This window comes from Strix uralensis, chromosome 9 (genome assembly GCF_047716275.1).
Source record: "Strix uralensis isolate ZFMK-TIS-50842 chromosome 9, bStrUra1, whole genome shotgun sequence".
NCBI classification, from domain to species: Eukaryota; Metazoa; Chordata; class Aves; order Strigiformes; family Strigidae; genus Strix; species Strix uralensis.
In genome coordinates this window covers 11746124-11770961 of record NC_133980.1, presented here as the reverse complement: position 1 = coordinate 11770961, position 24838 = coordinate 11746124, and the positions used below count along the sequence as shown (strand labels likewise).

The following is a 24838-nucleotide window of genomic DNA, read 5'->3' as shown; positions in this document are numbered from 1 at the left end:
TTCATGTTTTCAGGTTATAAAAGAAGTTTTTCTTGGAGACTGAGCACACTGGTAGTTCTGATTGGATTTACTCAAGCATATGAGACTCAGGAGTGTGTATCTGAGAAGCGACTAAAGTTGTGATTACGATTTTAATTCTTGTGAGGCTGTTTTTTTCATTGAACGATAATGAAGTACTAATCTACAGAAACTCATCCTCTTTCTTTGTACCTCAAAACTATACAAAGTTAGTTCTCTAGAAAAACTATGTTGGCTGCTCATGTTCATATGAAATGCTCACATTGACATGTTTGTGGTACTGTAAACAGACACATGGAATCTTTCATATACTGAATTATAGGGAAACAAATGAAAGCAGCAAGAGCACTGTCAATAATTAGCCAAAAAATGGACAAAACTGGCAGTTCTTTAAAAACGGAAACTTTTGTGTTGGCATCTTCAAGAAACTTCATCTTTATTCACCCCATGAAGAAAATCTAAACTAAATCTAGATTAGCTGAATGCCAAACATGTCTGGGATGGATAATCCTAGTGTGTACAGTTAGTAGAGGCTCTTGTGCAAGGATGTTAACCCAGAGCATTGAGAGAAGGTGTCCTAGCGTGTCTGTTACAGTAAAAGATCTTCTGACTTGCAGTTGGCATCTGTAGCCATCACTTTTTGGAATCTCTTCTAGCATTAGTTGTGCCAAATGCAGAATATATGGTGTTAACTCATTTGAAAAAAAAGAGACTGCATCCCCAGCCACTCTTCAGGCAACCTTCACGGACTGACCTGCTGATCCCGGAGCTGTGTGTCCCTGCTTTCCCATCTCACCAGGAGAGCAGCATCCAGCTCTGCACGGGGCACTTGGCAGAGACTGTCTTGTAAACATGTTCTGAACAATAGCTTTGAGTGCCTGAGTTGAGAACTGAATGTGTGAAGAGCTGTGACTGCAGAAAACTCTCTACCCATTCCCAAGAGTAACTGTAGAGGAACTGAGCAGAGCTTGCAGACAATACATCTTGAGGGCTTGGCTCTGTCTTGAATAAATAGTGTGGAACTACTGTGCTGGCACATACATACAAAGGAGTTTATTTGCTGAAAGATACTGCATGTTGAAGGGCATATGGTGAATCTGTTTCATTTTTGTGCACAACTGCAGGATGTTTGTCTCACCAGGGTGTGTGTCTTTTTTGTTGACAGTGTTTTAAACCTCATAACAACTGTAATTTAATATGTTTGGGTCTGGCATTTATTTTTCTTCCTCTTTGACTAGGATGGGACTCGCGATATCTTTATTGATGGAGTGGTTGCTCGCAACAGAGCCCTGAATGGTGACATCGTGGTAGTGAAACTGCTTCCCAAGGAGCAATGGAAGGTCAGTTCCGTATATTTTTCTGTGATTTGACAGAAGAGCTTATTACTGTTTTCTTCGCTAAACTTAGGGCCTGAGACAGAGAATAGAGAATTTCCTACAAATCAGATTAGCTAAATTACCGTTTATGCTGCTGTAGATTAAAACGCTTTATCCATTACAACATTTGGAAGAAGTGATGCCTAAAGTGTTGAAACCTCACTCTTTACATGGAATGGCCTTCCTTATCACTGTATGGAGAAGTCTGACAACAAGGCTGGTTCGAAGTGTGGTTGTCAGAGGTGATTTTTGATATCTGTCATTTAGCTGTCTTCATGCTGTGGTATTGGATAGCTCTATGTAGGTGTTTGCAATTGCTCATGCGTTTGACAAGTGCTGTTGACAAAGCTTTAGTAATGATTAACTCTCGCTAATTTGTGGGTCCTCAGTCCGTGGAAAATTTATCTTGTCACAGCTCCAGATTTTGTGGTAATACCGTTCTTTACATGAATGAAGACTGTGTGAAATTATTGGAGCAATGCAAATGTGGGACAATCCATTTTTCATTTTCATGTCTGAGAATTCCACTAAGATCACTCTTTCTGGGTGTTTTTTCTTTCACTGATCAAACTCAAAGTCCTTTCAAACATCTGGATAATTTTATCTTGTTTGCAGGTTTATCTTTTAACACTGCTATGCAATGAAAGTTCTTACTCCTTTTCTCTAGCTGCTGGTCGATGTAAGCTACAGTTAGCAATTTTAGCATGACAGAACTTCCACAAATTGTTTTCCAAACATGGTTTTTGAACTCTTCTTGAGAATTTAAAAACTATTGTATATCTTTTGGAGAAAAGTAATAATGAGGGTGATTCCAGCAAGGTGGGGACTGCTCTTGAATTACTTTGGCCTGGTGCTTTTTACTCACTCTAGCTACCTTCTCTGCCTGTCTTTGTTTGAAGTTATGTGTTTTTAGGCTTGCAGATGCAAGGTCTTTAGTGTGGTCATTTGCTGAACCTTCTATTCTCTGTTTAAATCTAATAGCAATGCATAAAATAAGTAAACAACATAAGTATTTATTGACACAGGTAAATGCAAAACTACCTTATGCAAAAGGCAATCATAAGTGGAATCTAATGTATTGCAGGTATATCCATATACAAGTATAGGAAAGAGGTCTGCTGCTATCTACGTAACCTCTGAGAACCAATTTTGAGGGTCAAAGCAAAATTTCTTTGATAGCTGTTCAAGAGTCCAAATCAGAGTTCACTAAAGCTGTGATGATTACTATGTGTTTGGATCACCAAATCCATATACATAATCTTTTGCATTAGACTATATCATATAGTTGGAAAAATGGAATAGTTTGGGTGCTTAGATCCTTTGCCAGGACCTGCCAGCACAAGGGCTTCTTTGTAGGCTTGATAGAGGTTGCCTGAGCTGGAAGCTTTGTCTGCGGTTTTCCATTTATATCTATCTGGCTCTAAGCAAAGATAACGCCTCTCTCTCTCTCTTATATCCTCATACCTTCATATGTTCAACAGTAATGTTCTTTTATGAATACAAGAGAAAGGGTTCAGTTTCTCCCTGTCCTGGGCAAATGCTAGAAAATATAGAAGTGCTGGAGAAGTGGTGTCTGACTGCAAGGAGGCAATTCAGAAGACTTCAGTGTTTTGTAGTACGATTGTGATTCTTCCGTGGTGAATTTAACCTTGCCAAATGAAGTAGCTGGAACTTGCCAGTCATGTTTTTCAGCCACACAGGTGCTGCCCTATGTAGTCTCATTTTTTTGTTTCTTGCCATCAGCAACTTAATCAGTGATGACATCCCTTTTCCCCTGCTCCCTGAATCTCTTGCTATGCGCTCGTGTTTGTATTAGTTCTTTGGGAAAGGTGCCACTAAGTTGCACTGAAAGATACTGCATTCTGCCAAGTAATTCATACTGATTAATGATAAACTGTCGCAACCTATTTTAGGTTTTTCCATTTGTTTAGTCTCATGCTGCTGCAAAGCTGCCACATAGGTGTCTTGAGGGTTTTCTCCTTCCCGTTGGGTCTTTGGAACAAGCTGAACAGCTTCAATTATTTCATTGAAAAATGTAAATCAGATGTATGGTATAACTGATGCTCTCAGAGGAGACTTTACAGGCTCTGTACATATTGGTTTGTTAGGACTGAGATGTGCGTGCTGATCATTTTTATGGTTCACTATTCCCAGCCCATTAGTCTGTGCTCCAGCGAGAACTGAGCTGGGTTTTTTGCTAGTAAACCAGTGTCTTGCACAAGACAAGGTTGCTGTTACAGCAATGTGATAGGTCTGTGCCTTCTTATTTTCAAGCACCCTGGATGGCCTCTGGATGCTCTGAGGGAAGATGTGCCTGTTGCTAGTGCAGGTGGTTGCTGCCATGCAAAGTCACAGTGTAATGCTCATCCCAGTAATGGCAGGAGTTGACTTAGCTGGAGCCTTGGTTCAGTTTATGTGTGTAAATGGGAGGAATGGGGAAAACCTGTGACTGGTAAAACTATGAATTTTGAATAGGGAAATCTGTGTGTTTGCTTGAAGAGTTGAGAAAGTTAGGAGCTGCCCTGTACCCAGTGAGTCAGTCTTTGCCTGTGACAGAAAAACACCAGCTGGAGAGCAGTTACTCCAGGGATATATTGTGTTTTGCTGAGCCTGTAATGGTGATGCCTTACACACAGACATAAATGCCACAGTGAAATGTAAGGGGATGGTGAAATACTCTACATGTGTGGTTATACTTTAAGTAATACCTTCTTGAGAGGGACAGCAATATTTTCTTCCTCCAGCCCTCCACTTCCTGGCTCAGCGGTGGGAAATTTATCAGGCTTGAATTTCTCAACATCATGTCCTTCCCAGCATGTACATCAAGTGCTTGGATGAGCTACCATGGTCCTCCCTGTGCTTATTCTGCCTGGTCTTAAAGCTCTGTTTGTTCATACATCCTCTGGGACAGCTGCTTGCTGTTCAGCGATGATCAGTTTGTCAGTTCATATTTTTGTGCTTACTATTAGTTCTGATCAAGGGCCAACAATTTCAGTGTGGCATCACTGGCTTGAGGGAGAGACATTTTGTCCCCAAAATTTGTTGTCTTGTGCTCCTGAAGAAGGTGGCCATCGGCTTCCTGCCAGGGGCATGTGCTGCAGTGACCACATTTGAAGGCTGTATTTCAGAAGTTCCCCTCCTGTCCTCTTGTGTTACATCTTGGGAATATTGAGGTGCTATGGTAACTTTCAAATATTTAGCTTTTGCAAAGTAAGGTATTTGACTTAGACTGTTTTTCCAGGTACTTAACCTACTCTTGGTGAATGAAGTCAGAGTATCATTGCAGTTAGCTAGACTGTCCCCTTCTTACCTCAAGCTGTAGGGCTTCCCCAAATCTGTGCCTTCATCTTCTGGAAGAATGTCATGATAAAAAATAGCCAGTGACAGAGGATTTATCTCAGTCCTTGTCAGTTATTCTGATGAAGAAGAAAAGTGGTGCTTTATTTCTTGACTGATTTTCACTACTTTAACTTCCACCCGTGGGTTCTTATTATATTTTATGGAGTTATGCTTACATCAATTTCAGGAGCTTCAGTTATACAGTGGCATAATTACTGGAAGGCAAAAAAAGGTTGATATGATGATTATAGCAATATTTCTCAGGCTCATCAAGGAGAGAAGCAGCATGTCAGTATAAAGGATAAACCTAACCCATCTTTCCTCACAACCTCTTTTTTCTCTTTTACTGTCTGCTTAATTGCCAGACAGAATTTGTTTAATTTCAGATATCTGTTTTGGTTTTTCTTGTAAGATATAATTTCTTTGGTGGAAGGAAATAGCATAAGTAGTCATTTGATATCACTTGGGGCTTGGATTCCTGGCCCAATCTCTGGTGCTTTTAGAGTAGTAGTTTATAATGTGGAATGTTTTTCATGACAACCGTCTCACGCATTGCATGCTATGGCTGAAATTTTAGAGTCTTAGTCTGAAAATAGTACCCAGACGAGGACTTTTTGCTGCTCAGAACGGCCTGAAAGGAATTTTGGGGTCCAACCCCCTGTTGTTTGCTACAGCATGCAGGACAGATCTCTGGTTCTGCATCCTGCTTTCAGCAGTGGTATATTAAAACAATTATATATGTACATAAAATAACGTACATAAAATAATGACAGATTGATCTGCCAGTTGCTCAGAGATCAGTGCTTGCAAGTTCTATCTTTTGTTGTTGTTGTTTCATGAATCATTTCCTGTTCACGTTAAAGTGCTCCTTTGCACTATTTTCAGCTGATTCTTTTGATCTTGTCAGAAGGTCTCTGAGGCCAAGGATGTAGAACTGTTCGTTTACGTACAGTGTGTCTTGCTGGATAATAGGATAATGGATCCAGTATTTTAGTCATGAAGTGTCTGAAAATGATAGAAATAGTAGTTCTTTATAGCTCACGAAAGCACATGTTCTGTTCAACACTGAGGTGTCAAATGCAATACAGTGCAGCAAGAGATCTTAGAGCTGCCTCTTCTAGAGCCATACATCAGAGATAAATATTTAAACACTTTCTGTACAGAAGACATAAACTACAATTCACTTTTCCCAGCTGTGACTGTTGTTGGCATAATTACGAACAAACACAGAGAAGGAACAATTTGATTCAAGCAGACATCACAAATATCACCATTTATAGTTTGAACAGAACTATGTATCCTGGCAAGTCACTGCCTCCAACTGTTGGTGAAAACCTATGAACCATTAGTTGTCCAGAGGGGATGCTAGCTTTGGATTTGCCCTGTTGAATAATGATTAATTTCAACCAAATTCTTCTGAGAGTCAGTTTCTTCTCAAAATCTCCCAGCTAATTTAAGGATAACAGTAACTCAGGAGGAGATAGGGTTCTTAGAGGGTTATCACAGCAATACTGTTTGAGTCTAACAATCAAGAATGTTGTTTGGAAACATTACATTCATAATAATAAAAAAAAAGTTCTGGAGAAGCCATTATTGAAATAGTAAGTGTTCTGGCACGCTAGAAACATTCAAGTGTAATTCATGATATCCAGGAGTAAAGTGGGAAGCCTAAGAAGCCAGCTAGGAAGATGTCCAGAAAAGCAGAGCCCTAGCAAATCTGAAAGGTTGATGGATGCTGTAGGGAGGAAGGGTAGTTGTTTTTTTTAATTTGTTTTGCTGTAGACTTTACAGTGAGGGCTGTAAGTTGATGGTCGCACGCATGTGTCTGCACTCCCCACCCGATCTCGGAAAATCCCCAAACCACAAATTGGTGGAATCTGGGGAAGCTTCATTACATGCTTACTTTCTGATTGTGCTATTCTCTGGATGGCCACACGTTGTTCCACACTGCTGGCCCTGATGGACCTTCGCTGTGAGCTGGCATGGCTCTTCCCAGGCTTTCCTTAGCTCCAAACTATCAATATTTTTGATAGCAAAAAAGCTGAGAAAATAGGAAGTGGTGTTCACTAAGACATATGTGGCATTAAATTTGCTCTTCTTGCAGATGTTGTTTTCATGTTTTGTTAATCAAACATCACTTGAAGTGAATCAACCAACGTCTTAACACAGTGAGGTTTAATAGCAAGACCTGGCATGCTTTTTATGGTATATAATGATAAAATGACTATAATGATCTGTGTTATGTGAGATTGCTGTGACCCAGTGCTGTTTCATCCCTTGCCTCCTCCGGATGTATAAAACAAGGAAGTGCAAATACCAGCTTTTTAGATGTTGAAAGCAACCTTACCTTCCTGAGAAGGACCTTTCCTGTCAATACCTGCCTCAGTCTCTCTGATCGGAAAACCAAAACCAGGATCCCAAATTATAAAATCACAAGAAAGGTACAGAGTTTTTGAACAATCTAATGTCCTTTTTATTCTTCCTCCTTCTGTGCTGGGTAAGAGTGATATTGAAAGACAAATTGTTTAGTTAGGTAGGAAGGCAAACTTCTTTTTATTGACTGCCTGCATCCTGTCCTCCCAGTGCAGAGTTACACTGCAGATGTGGTTTGGCTGCACAGATGCAGAATAAGATAAAAACGTTACCCTTAGGTGAACAGTCAAGCGTTAAATAATCATTCATCTCACACGTGATCAGTTGTTATATCCCCAGTAGAGAAATGGCAGATAAGCTCCATATGATGGGGGTGACTTCAGGCTGTGTGAGATACCACTAAATTTCAGTGCATACTCCTGGAAGAACTACATCTTGAATGGAAGGAGGTGGTCGTGGGGGCATCTGATCTTACTTTAGAATAGGAGTCAAGCCAACATCTAATACCTGATCTCTGTTCCTACTCATTTCTTTTTCTTGGTCACATGAATATAATCTAGTACAGCAAATTGTTTCCTTTAACAACTAACTTTTCTTCAAGTGATTGTTTTAAACTCTATTATTCCAAGTCTTCTGTAAATATGCACACATCACAGTAGATTATTCTTAATCCAGTCTCTTATATAACCACTATCATTTTGGACTTTTCTTAGTCTTTGGTTCCTGTGGAATTAGTATTTCTTAGAACTGTTTGCTTTTTGCCGGTTTGGAGACTTACTTGATGATATCACATGAGTATTTGGAGCCCGCACCTTATAAGAGAGAGTCAGGATACCTGTTGTTGTGATGGGATTGGTTTTTGGAATGTCACACACATTAAATTCACTTAACTTTTTATAAATGCTTTCTTGAAAGACTGTCCAGATTTTCAGTAGTCTGGGTTTTTTTCAGCTCCACATAATTAGAAATAAGCTTAAATAAAGTGTACTGATGATAAAAGTCCCATCTGGCCTAATATTTGTGCAATGAATATTATATTATGGTTTTTTCTAAGGAGATTGTACCCCTAACTTAGCTTGATAGCTGAAGAAATGAAGAGCTACTACGACATTAAAAAGCTGTAAATCTTTAAAGTTCCTAGGTGAGGTGGTTTTGGATCGTGTCCTAAGTTCTGAAGAAAAGGAAAAGTGCTACGTATCTATTTGCATGCTTGTTCTCGTTATCGGCTGGCAGAGAAACAACAATTGGCTGCAGTATTTACATGTGGTCAAAGCTACTAAGGTTTGCTCATTAACTCTTTTCCTTTATTTCCTTAACTCATGTTTATTTTTCTTAAAGCCATAAATCAGAGGGACAAGGAATCTAAAATAGAGGTGATATGTAAATGAAGAATTACAGCAGCTGGAGGAGTGACAGGGATTTTTCTACAACAGGTTCTTTGGGGCAAGACCTCATTTAAAACCACGTGGTTCTTGGAGATATGGAAGGTATTTGTCATCAAGAATGGGATGCCTTAAATTTGTTGTTGACATAAGGTAATTTGTAACTATCTAAGATAAAGTTGTCTGAAGTCTAATTGTTAGGTTTTGAATCAGTGTGCCGCCAGCTTCAAAGGGCCAGGGTGGTTGTGCCTTATCCCAAACACTGTTCCTGTGTCTTCCTCCAGGTGAGGCAAAGTGTAGCCAGGTTGAGGAGATCTTCCTGGCCTACCACTCCCTCCTGTCATAGCTTTTTGGCATTATTTGCTGTGAGGGGATTCCCTTCTCCTCAAATTTCTGAAGCTAATGTCCTAACTGCTAGGTACATTGCAAGAACTGGGAATGAGTCTATTCTTGGTGCACTAACACACAGTTCCACTTGCTGTGGAACTTGTAACTGTGGCAACATCTCTTTCTACAACATCTTGAAGAATTGCAAGTGATGCTTTCAATCAAGTTTCTTATTTAAGAGGTGCCATTCAAAACACTGAAGGATAAATTAAAATTCCTCCTGATTATCTTTTCCCACAAATTCCTCACTGCTTCAGTAGTTGCATACTTGACATCATTTCTCAGCATGCGCTCACCGATAAGACAACTGGTGTGAGTTTTTGAAGGTCCCAGATTCTATCAGCACTTTCCAGTTTTTGTCCCAGCCTTAACTACCTGGAGGCTTTTTAAAAAGTGTTGCTAATGACTCTAGGAAAATACTGCAGGATAGAGTGCTGATCTACTAACTGCCAAAAAAGGCAGGCCTATTTGTATGTTTCCTTGCTTTCTCACTGTTTCTGTTGGTTTATTTTTGTTTTCTGTGTTCTGTCATGTCAGGCAATAGCTGTTTCATGAAAGTGGGTCTGTCTATGACTCTTATGAGTTTTTTAGGTTTTGAGTATGCTGATGATTCATCCGTCCTCAGCTGTATCACCTCCTGGGGTTGAAGCATTTCTTTATTTTTAGCTTTGTCTAAATTATTTTGAAACAGCAGTACCAAAACACGTACTTTTAATTGAGCAGCTTTGGAAGTGTGAAAATGAAGACTTGGCATGGTCTAATTAGCACTTGTGATTTTGGTTGCAAAAAGTGACTGGCAAAGAATTCCTCAGACATCATTCTCTGTTCTGTCTGAAAAAAATCCTGCATAAAGGTGTACATCCTGCTTAGTTCTTGTTGGTGCTTGGAAGTCCTGACTGTAATGCTTTTGCTAATTAGCTAGCTGCCAGGACATCCTTCTGTTCTTGTTCTCCTTGCATTTTGTTTGTTTGTTGGAATGAGCGTTGGCTACTTTTGTTTGTAAGCTCTATAGAAATTGGCATCTCTTTTCCTGTAGTTTCTTTAAATCCCTCATAGCATCGTGTTTGCCAGGTTGGTGCTGTCTGGGGAAAGTCCTGAGGAGCTCTGTGAAGTGGGAGGATTATCTCAGCAGCTTCTCTTTGTCCCTGACTAGTGACTGTTCAGAGGGCTGGGGTGGGGAATTCTGGTAAAAGCCTTAAGTACAGTAGCCAGGTAACTCACCTCTATGCCCTCTTGATTTTTTTCCAGTAAAGTGAATTTCCTCCAGGGTTTTATCATCCCTTTTTATGTCAGGTTGCCTGATTATTTTTTTTTTTTAAATTTTCTGTGCAGTTCAGGTCTGTAGCTGTAGCTCCTTGTAGTAACAACTGCTGTGATGGTCTGGCTCAGGTTTGTTCTTGCAGCTCTTCTCCCTTCACCACGAGGATGAGAGCTTGTCTGGTGACAAGCATCCTTTCCAAAGGGTCCCATCCATAACAAATCTGGGCAGAGCCCAGCTGCGTCTGATGATGCTGCGGGACCCACACCCTGCACAGCCCGACTGCCCATTTCAACACAGTCTCTTTCTAACCAAGTACCATCCCCTGACCTTTAGGCTCATGCTTTTGGCGAAGCAACCCAGCAACTGTGGAGGTTTGTGAATGCCTTTACATCCAGCCATTGTCTCACAGTTGTCCCTTAAATGTATAATTGGCTTGCTGGTGTTAGAGAGAGAGCCTGTGGCCTCCCTGCTAATTACTTTCAGTATCTCCATATTAGAGCAGTATCCAGAGGGAACGCACCAGCGATCCTTTCTGGTGACTGTGCCCGGCTGTGTCACCCAGCTGGGAGCAGAGTTGCTGCCTCCCGTACTGTTGCTGCCCAGCATCACCACTGCTGCCACCCCTGGGTGAGAATAAATGGCTCGTCTGGCTCTAGATTATTTATCTAGCTGGGCAGGGGGTCTAATGCCATGGGTGAGTGCTGTGTTGGCAAGCCATGTGGTGCTTGAGTCACCTCTTTGGGTCTCTGTTGTACCATGTAGACATACCCAAGGTTAATGGATGGCCACTAGTTTAATCTGATGTAGTTTGGTAGCTATGCTTCATGCATAGTCTGAGCAGTGTTTTGGCAGCATGGCATTACTTTATCTACTCTTCCTGTTTTTTCCGCCATATTCTCGAAGCTTTCTCTTAAACTGTTTATTCTTTTTTTTCTCTGCACGGTTGTTGAACTGTGGATATAATATGTTTTATCAGCTCAGATTCGCGTCTTGGAAACTTAATTTACCTTTTTATGTAATGCTTTATCACTAATGCATGGTAACGTTTCCTGGCAGGATATGCATTGTTAAAATTCGTTTGCAGGAAAAAAAAAAAAGGCATAGAAGCGGATGGCTCCCCTCTTGTAAGGTTCAAAAGTTTGTAAAGCAAAAAAGGAAAATGTTCTTCATGGTACCTGACATCATTTTAGTCCCACCATCCTACTTTCCCATGGGGTGACTCCTATCAGTGGTTAAGATATAACGGAGCCCCAAGACTAGGTGTGGTGGCAGCCATCACTGTCAAATAAAGGAAAGGCTGGGAGGGGAAGGCTGGCCTTGTCAGGGCAGTGTCTCGGTCTATACAGTAATTTCCTATGAGCTGACTGAGACCTTGGGCAGACTTTTTGCTAACAAAACCACTACCACATGTCAAAATAGATTTTTTTTTTTTTTTTTCACCATTGTCTTTTTGTCACTGAAGAAGTCAGCATTATCCAGTGGTCAGTTATTCAGCTGTCTGCCCTCCTGCGCCAGCAAAGCCACTTAAGCAAGTTAACTGGTTTCTGGGGGATGAGTGGCACATCACTGCAGCAGCCAACTTCAGTGACATGGGAATGGTCCTGGGGCCTGAGGCTTGTCTTTGAACAATTAGTTGCTATGATCATAAATAAACTGTTAGACTGTGCTTCGGAGCTCCAGTTCCCAAGCACTGATTTCTGTTAAGTGCTTTGTGAAAGAAAGAAAAAAATAAAAAAAAATAATCTGCAGTTAAACTAATCTCCTGTAACAATGTATAATTCGTTCTGAGGACCAGTGCTTGAGGGAAGGGCGATGTACAAAATGACAGACAACAAAATATACATAACTCTTTGTGCAGGGCTTTTGTGGTATTAGGAAATAGAGCTCCCAACACTGGCATATCACCCTCTCTGATTAAACACTGTGGTTTCACCAGCTAAGGATCGATTACTTAAGAAAGCACTAAGTATTTGTCAAATACTCTTCCTTCGGATATTTCACATCCGGATCCTTTTGTCTTCATTGACTTGCCTCAACACCTCTGTTGCTCAGCAGGCTGGGTGTACTCCCTCCTACCCCTCCTCATGGCCCGAATGCCATGCCCTGCACCTTGCCTCAACCTTAACTTCTTATATAAAAGTAGCTGGTTGCTCCATGGTAGGTTGATCCATGTCACTTGGGTGAGGTGAGGGACCAGGATGAGAGCAAATATTTGACTGTAATGAGCAGCGCTCTGCCCTTGTGTTTATTAAAGAAAATCTCTTTCCCTTTGCAGATGTGAGGAGGTGTATAGCATGGTTCCTATGTCCTGGCTAGTAAGAAACCCAAGGAAATGCTCTTTGTTTAAACTGCGTTGACCATTTTTAGTGTGAAGTGTTTTTCCAGCTGAGTCCATGTCTGGATGTACTGTACATTATAGGATTATGATATAAAAAAAGTGATGAAAAACATCAACATTGAATTATAAATTTGCCACAGGTGCTGCTTTATTAGTTGCTGCCACCTTTCAAGATTTTTCAAGTCTCTTTATTTTCCAGGGTCAGTCAGAACAGCATCAGAATAAATATCTTCCTGCCCATGTCGCATCCCCTCAGCTCTGAAATGAAAATAATGTGAGTTTAGCAAAACCTTTGCTCTTTCCCAAGATGTACCAGGGGAAGCTTCCTTTATTTCTTTACCAGGTATATATTAGCTTTTCTTTACAATAAAAATATTGGCCCCCACCCCAAGCATTAATTATCTTTGATACATGGTTGTGAAAAAAATTATACCTAAAACCTGTCAGATTTTTCCAGCATGGTCTTCCTGATATTCTCACTGTGCAGAAGTAAATACAGAATAAATGAGTGTGTTGAGAATAGAGGATGCCAGTTTATGTGTCTTTGATAAACGAAAGTGAATACAGACAGAAAGAGATGATTTTTTTAAAGTTTTCACTGAAGAAGGTTTAAATCAAGCCTTAATGCATTACACATTACAGGTTATTTATGCTTGTGTAAACACTGTCATTAAAGTTGAGGTTAGTCAACCTTTCTGTGTTTCAAGCTTAGAGAATTGAGTGCAGGTCTATAGTAAAACTTGTTTTGAGCAGAAAACTGACTTTAGAGGTTTGTTTTGAAGTTGGTGTTTTATGGGCAAAATTTGGTAAGTCAGTGATTTTTCTCAAATTTAAGTAAAATACTGTGTGTTGAAATGGTTTCATTTCATGTTGTTGTACCTGTGGAAGGACTTATTTGAAGAATTTTCTCTTCGGATGAAGATTTGCAGCTGATGGCTCCAGGATGAAAACTTGACATGTGTGCTTCCACTTGGCTAGGAGAGGAGAAAAGAAAAGGAAAAACCCAAAGTCTTTAGGATATGTTTAAACTTTTGGGAGTTGCTTTGGAAAAGCAAATATTCATTAGAAGTGAATACCTTTAGAATCTAGTAAATCATACAAGTGCACGTGACAGTTTTGATATGATAGATGAGCGTGTTAGGCCAGCGATGGGGAAACTTCATCTTGAGTGGTTGTTGGCATGTTAGACAGGAATGAGCCACTCCCTGTGGAGGTGAAGAGTACATTGATATTTGTGTGGCAATTTTTGACTGTTCAAAAGGAACAAGAGCAGTTTAAATTCCCAAGTAATGCATAGTTACATGAACTGTAGCTTGCAAGGTTTCAAGCTAATATGCTGGAGTAACTTACACTTCTAAAAGTTCTGTGTTTTATCATTAAAGAAAAATAAGACAGACTACTTTTTGTATTGGGGGGCCATAGCATTCTTGTTTCACTGTACCTCTGTTGCAATATCCATATGTTTTATATGCCTTGCTGCAAAATATTTATACAGGTGAGAACAGTGTCTGTAGTGAGACTGATTTGTGTATTAATTTACCTTGACCCCTAATTTCAAAGCACCATAGCAACTTTCTGTTTTTCTTTTAGGTCAGGTCTCAGGGCTTTTAGAGCTTGCTGATCCTGGCTTATTGTTGACAGTTTTGAAGCTATTAAATGTTCAAGTTGCATCTTTCGATTACAGATTCATAGCTTTCTTCAGCGTCGTTTGAAGTGGAATTTGGTGGGAGCAGGTCATAAAGTCATGAGAGGATTAAATAAGAGGCATACAGTTGAATGGTGTGAGATTGGAAACTGTTTTTTGTCCAGTTTTTGAAGTACTGGCTTTATTTTTGACTAGCCTAGAGTAATGGTTTAATAAATTGGGGGTGTATTGACTGTGCTGGGTAAAGAAAGCAATATTCTGTTAAGAAATTATGAAAACCATTCATATTGTAGAGCTTGGGTAGAACATTTTAATTGTACTCATGTGCATGTGCAGTAAAATAACTTCTGGGAGGTTTTAATACAACTTTACAATGTGGTCAAATTAGAAAGAAAATTATTAGTTAAGAATTGAATAACTTGCTTAATTTTATTATGGTGGTGTCCTATTAAGATTTTACAAGGAAGCAGGTTTGATCACGTACTTGGTTTGAAGTCAAGTTTGCATTGCAGATAGCCTTTGTTCTACAGAGGCCTTTCTCAGGGGGTTTGAGTGTGCTCCTTAGAGGAGGGATGCCTTTGGTGGAGGTGACTGGCCGTGTCTGCTCATGGCTGGCAGCACAGGTGCGTTGTTATGGAGTGGGAACCAGTCCCTCCCTGGAGCTGGAAGACATGCTGTGAACTGGTAGGTTATCGATAACCTTTTGTATGTTTAACAAGACAAATCCTTCCGTTTAATTGTTTCACTGTGAACAAATGCTTATCACCAGATGTTTTTGGACTTGTATCCCTTTTAATTTGTTTTGGATCAGGGACTGTAAAAGCCATTTAATCATCTGCAGCATGCAGCCAAAGCTTTCACTTCAGAAAAGGGCGGTGAAGGGGGACCTAGGTTTCTGGGGGTGCTGCTCTAGCACAGTGCCTGTGGAGCTGCTGAAGCCACCGAGCAGCACGTGTGTGCAGGGGGGTGTTGCAGGGTATGGAGCAAGTATTCCCTAGCTTGTTCTAATTGCTTAAGCAAGAACTGTAGTCACTCCCAGTGCCCAAGGTACAACCTTCTGGTGTCATTTGACTTCTCTCAGTGCTGTATAATTGGGGGCCTTAGGGGTTATAAAGTACTTTATTCAGTAGCCTGTGGGCGAGAACAGGCAAACTGAAGTGGGAGAGTGTGTGCATGCTTCAACACTTCACATGGCCCATCTCTACCCCTGTGTTATCTCCTTCACTTACTTGCTACACATCTTCCATCCTCCAGTGCCAGGGCCCAGTGTAGCCAAACTGTGGAGATGGAAGTGGTGACTTTGAGTCCCAAATGGAGAGGTGGGATTTGAATTTGGATCCTCAGCAGCCCGAGAACAAACTGCTACGTGAAGTGGTTTCTTCTTCTGGTAATGGTGTTATGGCATAGGTGTAGCATGGTCCATGGTAAACCAGCAAAATAGCTTGAAGGGTGAACAGACATTTCAAAACAAAGCAGAGAATTTAAAGAGGTATTAAGCAAAAAGGAAGTGGAGGACTCAATGTTTAACTTGCTTTTCACATGTCCTCAGCTCTCGTAGGTACTTTGGGTACTAATAGTCTTTGATGTGGTAGCTGTCATCTAGGGGTAGAATGGGAGCTGGCAAGCAGGAAGTTTGCCATGTCAAAGCCAACAAATACATGGTTTTGCTGGTGAGAAAGCAAATGGAAGGGGTTTCCTAAAGCTGTGGGCTGCCTGGGTAGGATCTGAGAACTTGCCCATTTTCCTTTTCTGTTTTATCAACTTAAGATGAATGGTTAGTCATTGTTAGCTGCATGGTGTGTTTCATTATTGGAGACCTGTCAGAAGAGTTGATTAATAATCCGGAGCATTTGGATTCAGCATGATAAAACTAATCATAACAAAGTACTTCAGTGCCTAACTTGAAGCTGTGAAGAAAATCCTGTTATCTTAAAAGTGTGTGTGTATGAAAGGGCTAACTTTTTCTTTTTTTACAAGATAAACATAAACTCAGTTGGTGAGTTGCAGAGTGGCCGTACTGTTCCCAGAGGCTGCTTTCCAAACCTTCCTGTGATGAAGTGGAGCTGAGATTAAGTTCTGTCACTTGTGGAGTTTCAGGAATATACTTCTCAAGACCTCTTAAGAAATGTTTCTTGTGAAAACAGCTTAATTAAATGATACATAAATAATTGTAATGGATGCAAATTTACTTTCTCCTCAGTTTTCCAGAGTAGCCTGCCTTTTTGCTGTGTGTGAATTCGCCTTCTTTCTTTTGTCAAGTTGCTTAAACAATTTATCATTAACACATTTACTGTATTACAGTTTACCTTTGTAGATATTCTTGAAATAACTTATTCCAGGTAAGGAAAATTGTTAAATGTCATCCCATACTTCTACCCAGAGGGAAAGATTGAACAAGTGAAGATTGCTTTGAGTTCAGCAGATCTGTATGAAACAGCTTTGATTTTACTGGGATTATTTAATGAGCATATTGAAAGCCCAGTGTAGCTGCCTGTCTCGAAGTTGAATACTTGTACACAATGTACTGCAAGGGAGATACTCCCTTCCTTTCTAGTAAAAAGGACTAGCAATCTGTAGTTCTTAGGAATGAATGTTTGCAGGTAGCATAGTCCAGACTTAGGGCTTGAACAGGCTACCTTGTAAAGATTTGATTTGATTTCCTTGTTCTGTAATTTCCAGTGTTGAAGTGAGAGTTCTTGTTGGATGACTGACATGTTTCCGCGCTGGTTAAGGCACTTTTGGAGACCTAGTGTTCTTCATATATTAAATATTTTATTAATGACATAAGCAGGTGTCAAGGCTAGTTCACAGTCACGTGTTTTTGAGCCGTGCTTCTGAATTTTGCCATTCTCAGATTCAATTTGTGAGAGTGTTGAATGGGGTTAACACTTGATACTGTGGTGCTTCCCCATGTGGCCCATTAGCACCTCAGCCTTATACATCTTTAACACAACCAAGTGCATCATTTTTCTTGTATTTCTACTTTGCATTACGGTGTTTACTGTATATTTGTTAAGAGAATCAGAAATGTGTTCAGAATATTAAGAGGAGTATATTGCTACAGATGGACACTTATTCTTTCTGTTTGAGGTATAATTCTTCCAGGCAGTGTCAGAGGTAGCTCATCACTGCTTTTGCATAGCCTGCAAGATTCAATTTGTTACAGTGTGCAGCCATCCGTTTCTTACTGGAACACAAAGTTTATCTTGAGGCAGAGGGGAGAACTGATGGCAAGTCATAGGGCAGTGCTTTAGTCTGTCAGCAGGGAATAGCTGGCTTTTGTGTGACTGTCTGAGCTGCACACGTATGGTGGTGGGCTTCATCAGACTGTACCAAGAGATAAAATTGACAAAACTGAGGATAAATGAGTATATTAATAGTTTCTGGAAATGGTCAAACTGTTAGGATTTGGAAGCATGATTCAAAGATTTGCAAAGTTAGCCTGTGATGACCACTAGGAGAAGAATTTGCACAGGAGAAATGAGTTATAAAGAAGTTCAAGACTTTCTGAAAAAAAAATCTTGCACAATCAGAGTTTAATGACCAAGGTGATGGCTTTATGCAGCCATCATCAGTGTTTAAATCCCCAGTACTTTTTGTTTGCACCTGTTTTTACTGATCTCATAACTGGCCATTGTTACAGAACAAACGTGGAATTTGGTTGAGAGACCAGCTTTTCTTTTTGGATGGGATATGAACTGCCTATCGCAATAATGTTTCTGTACTTGTGATTATGGGCACTGTCAGTATTTCCATTATAAATTTCTGGATTTTTTTTTTTAAAGGAGCTTAAAACTCAGTTGTAAAAATTTGTTCTTGGCAGAAAACTTGTATACAAAATCTCAGCTCAAATAAGGCTTTTTAATGAATTTCGAGAGGGCAGGAAAACCTGGACTGCTTTGTAAGTTGAGGTTACAGAGGAGAAGTATACACTGAGATCCCTTATTAGTGGTACTCAGCTTGTAGAGAAGTAATACAACAGAAGCCCTCCAGTGTTAGTCCCTTGCCCTGCATTAAATTTTAAATTGAGTTATAACAGTTGAGCTTAACTTTTGATTCATTCTGTGAAAAACCTTTTGATAAAACAACATTCATTGCCAGGCAGGAAAAACAGACCAGGGGGCACCTGGCATCAAGAAGCAGGGAACTCTGTGGTGGCCAGTCCTTCCCAGTGCTCACTGCAGGGAGAGGCTTTTTAAGTTGCTGGTTGCAAAGGTGAGATACACCTTGTTTATGGTAATGGTAAATCTTATTCTGAAGGAAAGAAGTAAAAATATGCCATTTCTATTTACTGCATTTTTCAGTGCTGCAGGAGATGCTCTGAGACCGTGTTTAATCGATGTATATTTTCACTGGATTAAATAAACCTGAATATTGACGTCATGAAAATAAGCTGAGAAGCCTGTTGGAGGGTGCTGATGTGTTTTACTCTTCTAATAAACACTGCTTCAAAATTTAATGAAGCATACCATGTTGCTAAAGGTAAATGCAAGCAAACTGAGCTATAGACATTTCACTTGAGGTGCTTGCTTTTTAATAAGATTCGTCACTAAGTAATGTAAGCTGATTCATATGACACAAATGCCAGCAGTTGTTTCCCTGCTGCCATTTCAAAAGGAAACCTGGTGATACTGATTGTTTTCACTAGAAGGAGAGAAAACCCTGCAGCAGTATAAGTCCTCAGCAAAATGCTGAGCATCAGTCATCTGTTTCAAGAAGCATCTTTGCTACACCTTGGGCTGCTAGTTTGCTTTAACTTTCATTAAGATGGGCTCCTTTCAAAGGCAATCTCTGTGTAATCTTCTTGTTCTCATCTATTCTCTCCTGTTCATGCATTTTGTCTTTAATAGAAACTTCCTAAAAGTTCTGTTGAGCATTAATAACGTATATATTTTGGTGCAGTGTACTCAGCATGGTGTGTCCCTGGTTCTGACTGGGGCAACTGAGCACAACTGGAAAACAAATAACCCTGGAAAGGATGTATTTTGTCAGACGTGGCGTTGTGTGGAAGCTGTGCCTTCAGTGGGCATTTCCTTGCCTTCCAGCAGGAAGAGACAGACATACCAATTCCCTGGAGACAGACCAGTTACCGTGCTCTTGTGCCTTTCCTTCTAACATGTCTTCTGTTGTGGCAGGTTTGTGACTCGGTTTTAGAAAGAGGTTAGTTCTTCAGTACTGTTGCTGTTGTGTGTGTATAGGTAAAGCTACGTAACAAGAAAAAGTCACAGCAGAAAGGTAGTTATGGAGAGCACCTTGGTGAACTAGTTTTGCTGCTGGAGGCGAGTTCAGTGAAGTGTTTATTAAAACTTTAGTTTTATGATGTTACAATAGACAATTACCTAAATATCTCAGAATCAGATAATTTGGTTCCAAACTAGTTGAAATTTCAGTTTTAAATGTTTTGACCAATGTATGAAGTCATTTTGGATAGGCATGGATAACCAAATTCTCAAAAATTCTTATTAGTAAGTGCCTGAAACTTATGAAGTAGCTGTGCTATAGTTATAACTGTGGAGTCATTCATAATTTAGCTTCTGTTTTGCCGTTCTAATGATATTCCCAGGTGTGATACAACTGAATGATGTCTCAGGTCATCTTTATATAGGAATTCAATAACTGCTCTGATTAGTGATAAGCCTGTTAGCTTTGTGTGTAGAAGTAAGAATTTGTTTTCTCAGCATGACAAAAAAAAAAAAAAGTGGTGCTTTGTTTTGGAAACTGCAATATTTGTTTCTATCCTGTCTTATTTTCAACCAGCAGCTGTAAATAAACTAATGCTGCCCTTTGATTATGTGAGTACCTGCTATGAAAGTCAGATCTATGGTTGTGAAATCCTGAACATGGTCTGTGTGGTTAAGCCTTAGTCCCTGGGTGAGAAGAAAAGAGAGAGCCTCTCTCTGTTCGTAGAAAGCTAACTGGTGTGTTACTGTTTCTGATAAGCCCCCAAGAGTTAAGTAATGCTTTGAACCTAGGTGAAGTATTTGGAAACATTAATCCTCACATCTGCATGTAAACCAAATATCCTACCCATTTTCTGAGTGGAGAAATACCCCCCCTCACTTTCTCCTGGGACACCTGCCTCCCCCAGCTGCCTTAATGTGTTTTTCTTTGATGTGCTCTTGCTTTGATACCTCGGGAGCAGAGCAACCCAAGATACTTGATTTATGAAAACTGTTCAGATGTTTGTGTTTGTGGCTTTACCATGTATCCATGCAGCTGCTTTGCTATTTTCAGCCTTCTTTTCACACTCAGTTTCTACCTTGCTAACCGTGTGAAATTCAGCTGTAACCTTTTCAGGACAGAATGTGCAGATCTGCCTAGCACAGTGTCAAGTAATGCAAACTAGGTAAGATGGTTTGAATGATTTACCAGAAGTCGTGGGCGATCGAGAGCAGGATTATTTCCCTTGATCCGGATTACTTTCCTTATGCACTTTGTAAGGAACCTGTTGAGAGTCTAAGATAGATATGGAAGTCTGGGATTTCCTGGATGCAATAGTGATTTAATGTGAAGACAGTACCACCTGTGCTTTCTAACTAGGCATTCAAGGACTCCCTTGTGCATTGTCTCTACGTCAGGAAGCCCAAATAAATGGAATTGTAGCAAATTTAGGTCACAGGTGGGGAACCTTCCCAGTTTGATAACCCAGCCTGTGTATTTGCAGGAATCTTTGACCAAAATGTGCTGCTGTCATCTCTCTCTTCTCCACAGGCATTTAGTGCTCTGTGTTGCAGTGAGATTCTGTCCAGGGTCAGAATTTGCTGATATCAAGTGTGAAGGAGTAAGTTTGGCTCACAGCTTGTCTTCTGTTCAGAAATTACTTTAAGGGACACAGAAAGCTCTCAACAGTAGAGGAAACCTTTATCTTTTATCCCCAGTGAATCACCTGATTTTCTTTCCCCCCCTTACCATGCTTTCAGGGATTATCTCCTCCAACTCCTTTCCTCTGTGGGTGGTCCTCTTCAGCTGTGGCTGTTGCTGTTCTGCCACAGCTTCCTCTGAGCACAGAGCCTTTCCAGTGCCCATCCCGGGGTGATGGGGAAGGTACTGAATTCACAGTGGTGTTGGTGTGCATGACTGGAACTGGCAGCAGTGCAGCATGCCAAAATACAGTCAACCTGATGGTCAGTTGATGTCTCAACCATTTCGATGGAGCTGCTCATAGTGAGCAACCTCTCTGGCAGATGGTACCTGCTGGCTCCTGTATGGAAAACATAGTGTTAAAGTGGACTTCCAGTCTTCTGTTGCTAGAAGTCTCTTAAGTTTTCTGGGATGCGTCTCCAGCACCTGTTATGAAACCCCTTTACCTTCACACCAAAACATGACTACCTGCAAAGGAAGCACTGGCTGGTTTTGTGCAGTTTACTTTAATAGTATCATGCTGGCATTGGGGGAGGCTGTTGTTCTTGGTTCAGCCATATTTTAATAGAATTGAAATCTGATTTAGGAGTTACTGTAGGTGCCAGTTTCCCTGGTGTGACAGGGTAGAGACTAGGAGTAGGATCTAATTTTGCTGAGGTCATTTGATGGGATTGAGGCAGGCATAGCGGAATGCACTCAGCAGAGAGCAGCTGCATTTTGCCTTCCGTGTCCTCAAAGGAGCAGTTGATCACAATATAAGTGCAGGAATGTTCCTGCAGAAAATAAAATGAAATAGAGATAGAGAGTCCAGCTGTTGACTGAATGCAGCCATAAAGATGAATGACTGGAAAGACTAAGGAACTGAGAACTGTTTGAAGTACTCCTAGAGTGGGAGTCTCGGTGACGCTTCCGCAATGACTTGTTTAGGTTCCTGATGCTCTTCTCCCACTGTGTGAATAAATAAGCAGACCTGGGCTGATGGAACACACCAGTCAAAGGAAGTTCCCACTGGGGCATATATACTCTGAAAACTTCCATAAATTGTTCTGTTATATGACAGTTTCCAATTATGGGTTTTCATAATAAGAGGCTTATTGGCAACCAGTAATACAAGTTAACTGTGGAAATTTCTATTGCTTTTCTTGGCCCCCATGCACTTCCTGAACAGTGTGTGCTTTGTCCCAGGTGTACCATTCTGGGCTTTGAAAGTGTGTCAAAACATGCGCAGGGCTGAGACCCCTGGGAGCTGGCACTCGAGACTGATCAAAAGGAACAAAAAAAGACAGTGAGGGGCTTAAGTAATGAGCCCCAACGTGTTAACTCTTGGTTGATTTGTTTGTTTCCTACCTTGATGAGTTAAAGTGCTGATCACCAGTAAGAGATTTTCTTAGACACATGGGAAATAATTTTTACACAGTTCTGAACAAAGCTTCAAAACCTATATAGCCTTGGGAGGTATAGGTATGCAAATATCTTGGATAGCCCTTCCAGTACATTTTGATTAGTTTGCATTGTCAACCCACTTTCCACTTACGGGCACGTGCGAGTGCAGGCTTGTTCGGTTTATGAAATGTTGAATAAGTCTTCAAAGAGTATCATTGTTTCCAGGAAATATGTTTTTCATACATACTTGTATTGTTTTTTTTAAAAAAAAGGCAGTAATGGATAATACTTTGGGTTTGTGCAAGCCAATGGTGTGGATTTGCTTGGCATTGCAGCTTTCAAATGATACACACTCAGCACAAGTAGATTCTTTTCTGATTACATGCAAGCACTGTGTAATAATTACATCTTTTAAAATATATATTGATTCATGGTACTGTCTTGAAGTTGCAAATAATCCAAAAACCTGTGTACTTCTTTACATCAGATACAAACTGGATATCTTTCTGCAGTAGTTTGTTGAAAATGCAGTGATTTCAGAGAATCATACCTTTGAAGATGTAACCTTATGTTGCGCTCTTCCTCTAATCCACCCCTCTTGAGTGATTTATTCTAGGGACTGTGCATCATAGGTTTTGTCCTGGCACCCATTCCTGTAGTATTGCAGTGCCTGTCCACATTACCAGAAAAAGATGGCTGGGTGACAGTTTAAAAAAAAAAAAAAAAAGTTAAACTAAAAAGAAAAGAACACACACGCAAAGAAAAGAAAACCAGTTCCAGTTAGTAGAGGGGGATTTGCTGCCAGTGTGGATGGGGCATAATTTGATTTAAATGACTTTTGAAAAACAGTTTTCAAAACTGTTCCATGCATTTTCTTCCTGGCTACTGTTGAAAATATGGAGCCGAATATTTTCTGTGATGTTTCAAACCAATATGTTCTGGCAACCTCATAGCTGGGCCCTGTGCATTACACTCTTGTTTCCAGTTCGCTGTGGCCTGGAGTGCAACACACAGCTCATGAGATGCACCAAAGTGGGAGGTCTTGCGAGGAGCAGGCAATACAAAGACCCAAGGTACAAGGAACATTTCACTGGGGTCCAGCAGGGAGGCTGCCAGTTTTAAGGGCCTCTTTTATGAAAAGAGTTTGCTTCTAGGAGATGGAGGAACTGTGTGTGCCTCATCAGATTTTGTGAGTGTGTAGGAGAAAGTTGATTCCTGGGTGTTGTTAAAGGCTGGATGGTGAACTAGATCTTTTGCACCTCCTTGGCGTCAGACTTTTCTCACTAGAGAGATTTGCTGTACAGATGATGGGCTCTGGCTAAGTATTCATCACTGCTTGAAGTGTGACGACATACAGCTGCATAAAAGAACAGTGTGTGTGTTGGGAAGACGTGCCTGGGACACAAGGTGTTTGCTGTATTGCTTCTGCTCCAGGGATTCCTGTGTTTTGGGGAACGTGTGTGGGAAGGTCAGTGCAATAGCAGTAGGTATTCTGAAAATAGAGGCTGTTTTTTTAGCACCAAATCAAATCCCAGGGGTGACAGCAGGAGTGGAAAGTGTAGAACAAGTTTGTTGATCTGACTATGATAATGCACAGCTCTTTGTAATGCTGTTGGGAGTCCTTACCAGGTTGGCTTGTCTAAAAAAGAAATTGTACAGTGTTCCCCGCAAGCAGGCACACTGTCCTTCCCCACGTCTCCTTGACACTGTTACCCTCAGGATGTCTAAATATTGCAAAGCAGCTCTCAAGTCCAGAGAGATACCTCTCACAGATATTCCCAAGTAATCCTTGGGAAAGATTGTACAGACCTACCAGGGGCCTATTACAAGCCTTTCCCAGCTCTGCTTTCAAAGCAACTTGGGGCAAAGGGGCCACTCTGAGCTCAGATATTTCCTCTGCAGGCTGCAGAGTGGCTCCTTTTTGGACTTTTAGAACGGTGTGATCCACGCCACTGCTGCCACGGCACGCGGGGTACCTGTGCTGGGCAGCGAGCAGCTGCTTCTGACAACTTTGTCTTTTCCTGCTTCTCAACAGTTATTACAGGGTACAAAAGACAGGATTGTACAGATGGAGCTGTTTAATTTATCCTGTTAGGAGAACGAGATGAAACGAACCCAAGGGAACATGGTCCTGGTCCTAGGACTGTGTATCCTACAGGCAGCGGTGCAAGAGCCAGACTTTGGGTAGATGTGTGGCCACAGAGAGGTGTAAGGAAGGGGGTGAAGGCAGGAGTAGACTTGAGGAGAGATGGGGCAGAGGGAACTGTCTCCTGCCTGGTGATAATGAAGTGTTGATAAACATGTTTGGAAGCAGACTGTAGGTGTGGGATGAGGGTCAGAGCAATGTGAGCAGGGAGCTTTTGAAGGCAAATGATAGGTCAGAGACCAGATAGGGAGTGGAGATACATGGCGAGGAGACAGTTCTTGTTTTGTCTCTAGGATTCAGAAAGGTCAGTCTTGAGAATTTTCCCTGTT

General features: G+C 40.8%; 1 protein-coding gene across 2 annotated transcripts in view; it reads left to right on the top strand.

Moving 5' to 3' along the window:
* Positions 1 to 24838, top strand: part of DIS3L2 (DIS3 like 3'-5' exoribonuclease 2) — a 192929-nt gene that overhangs the window by 28209 nt on the left and 139882 nt on the right. For both annotated transcript variants that reach the window (XM_074878691.1, XM_074878690.1), the window contains one exon: positions 1257 to 1358. In XM_074878691.1, coding sequence (XP_074734792.1) covers positions 1257 to 1358 — 102 coding nt within the window. The remainder of the gene's footprint in view (positions 1 to 1256; positions 1359 to 24838) is intronic.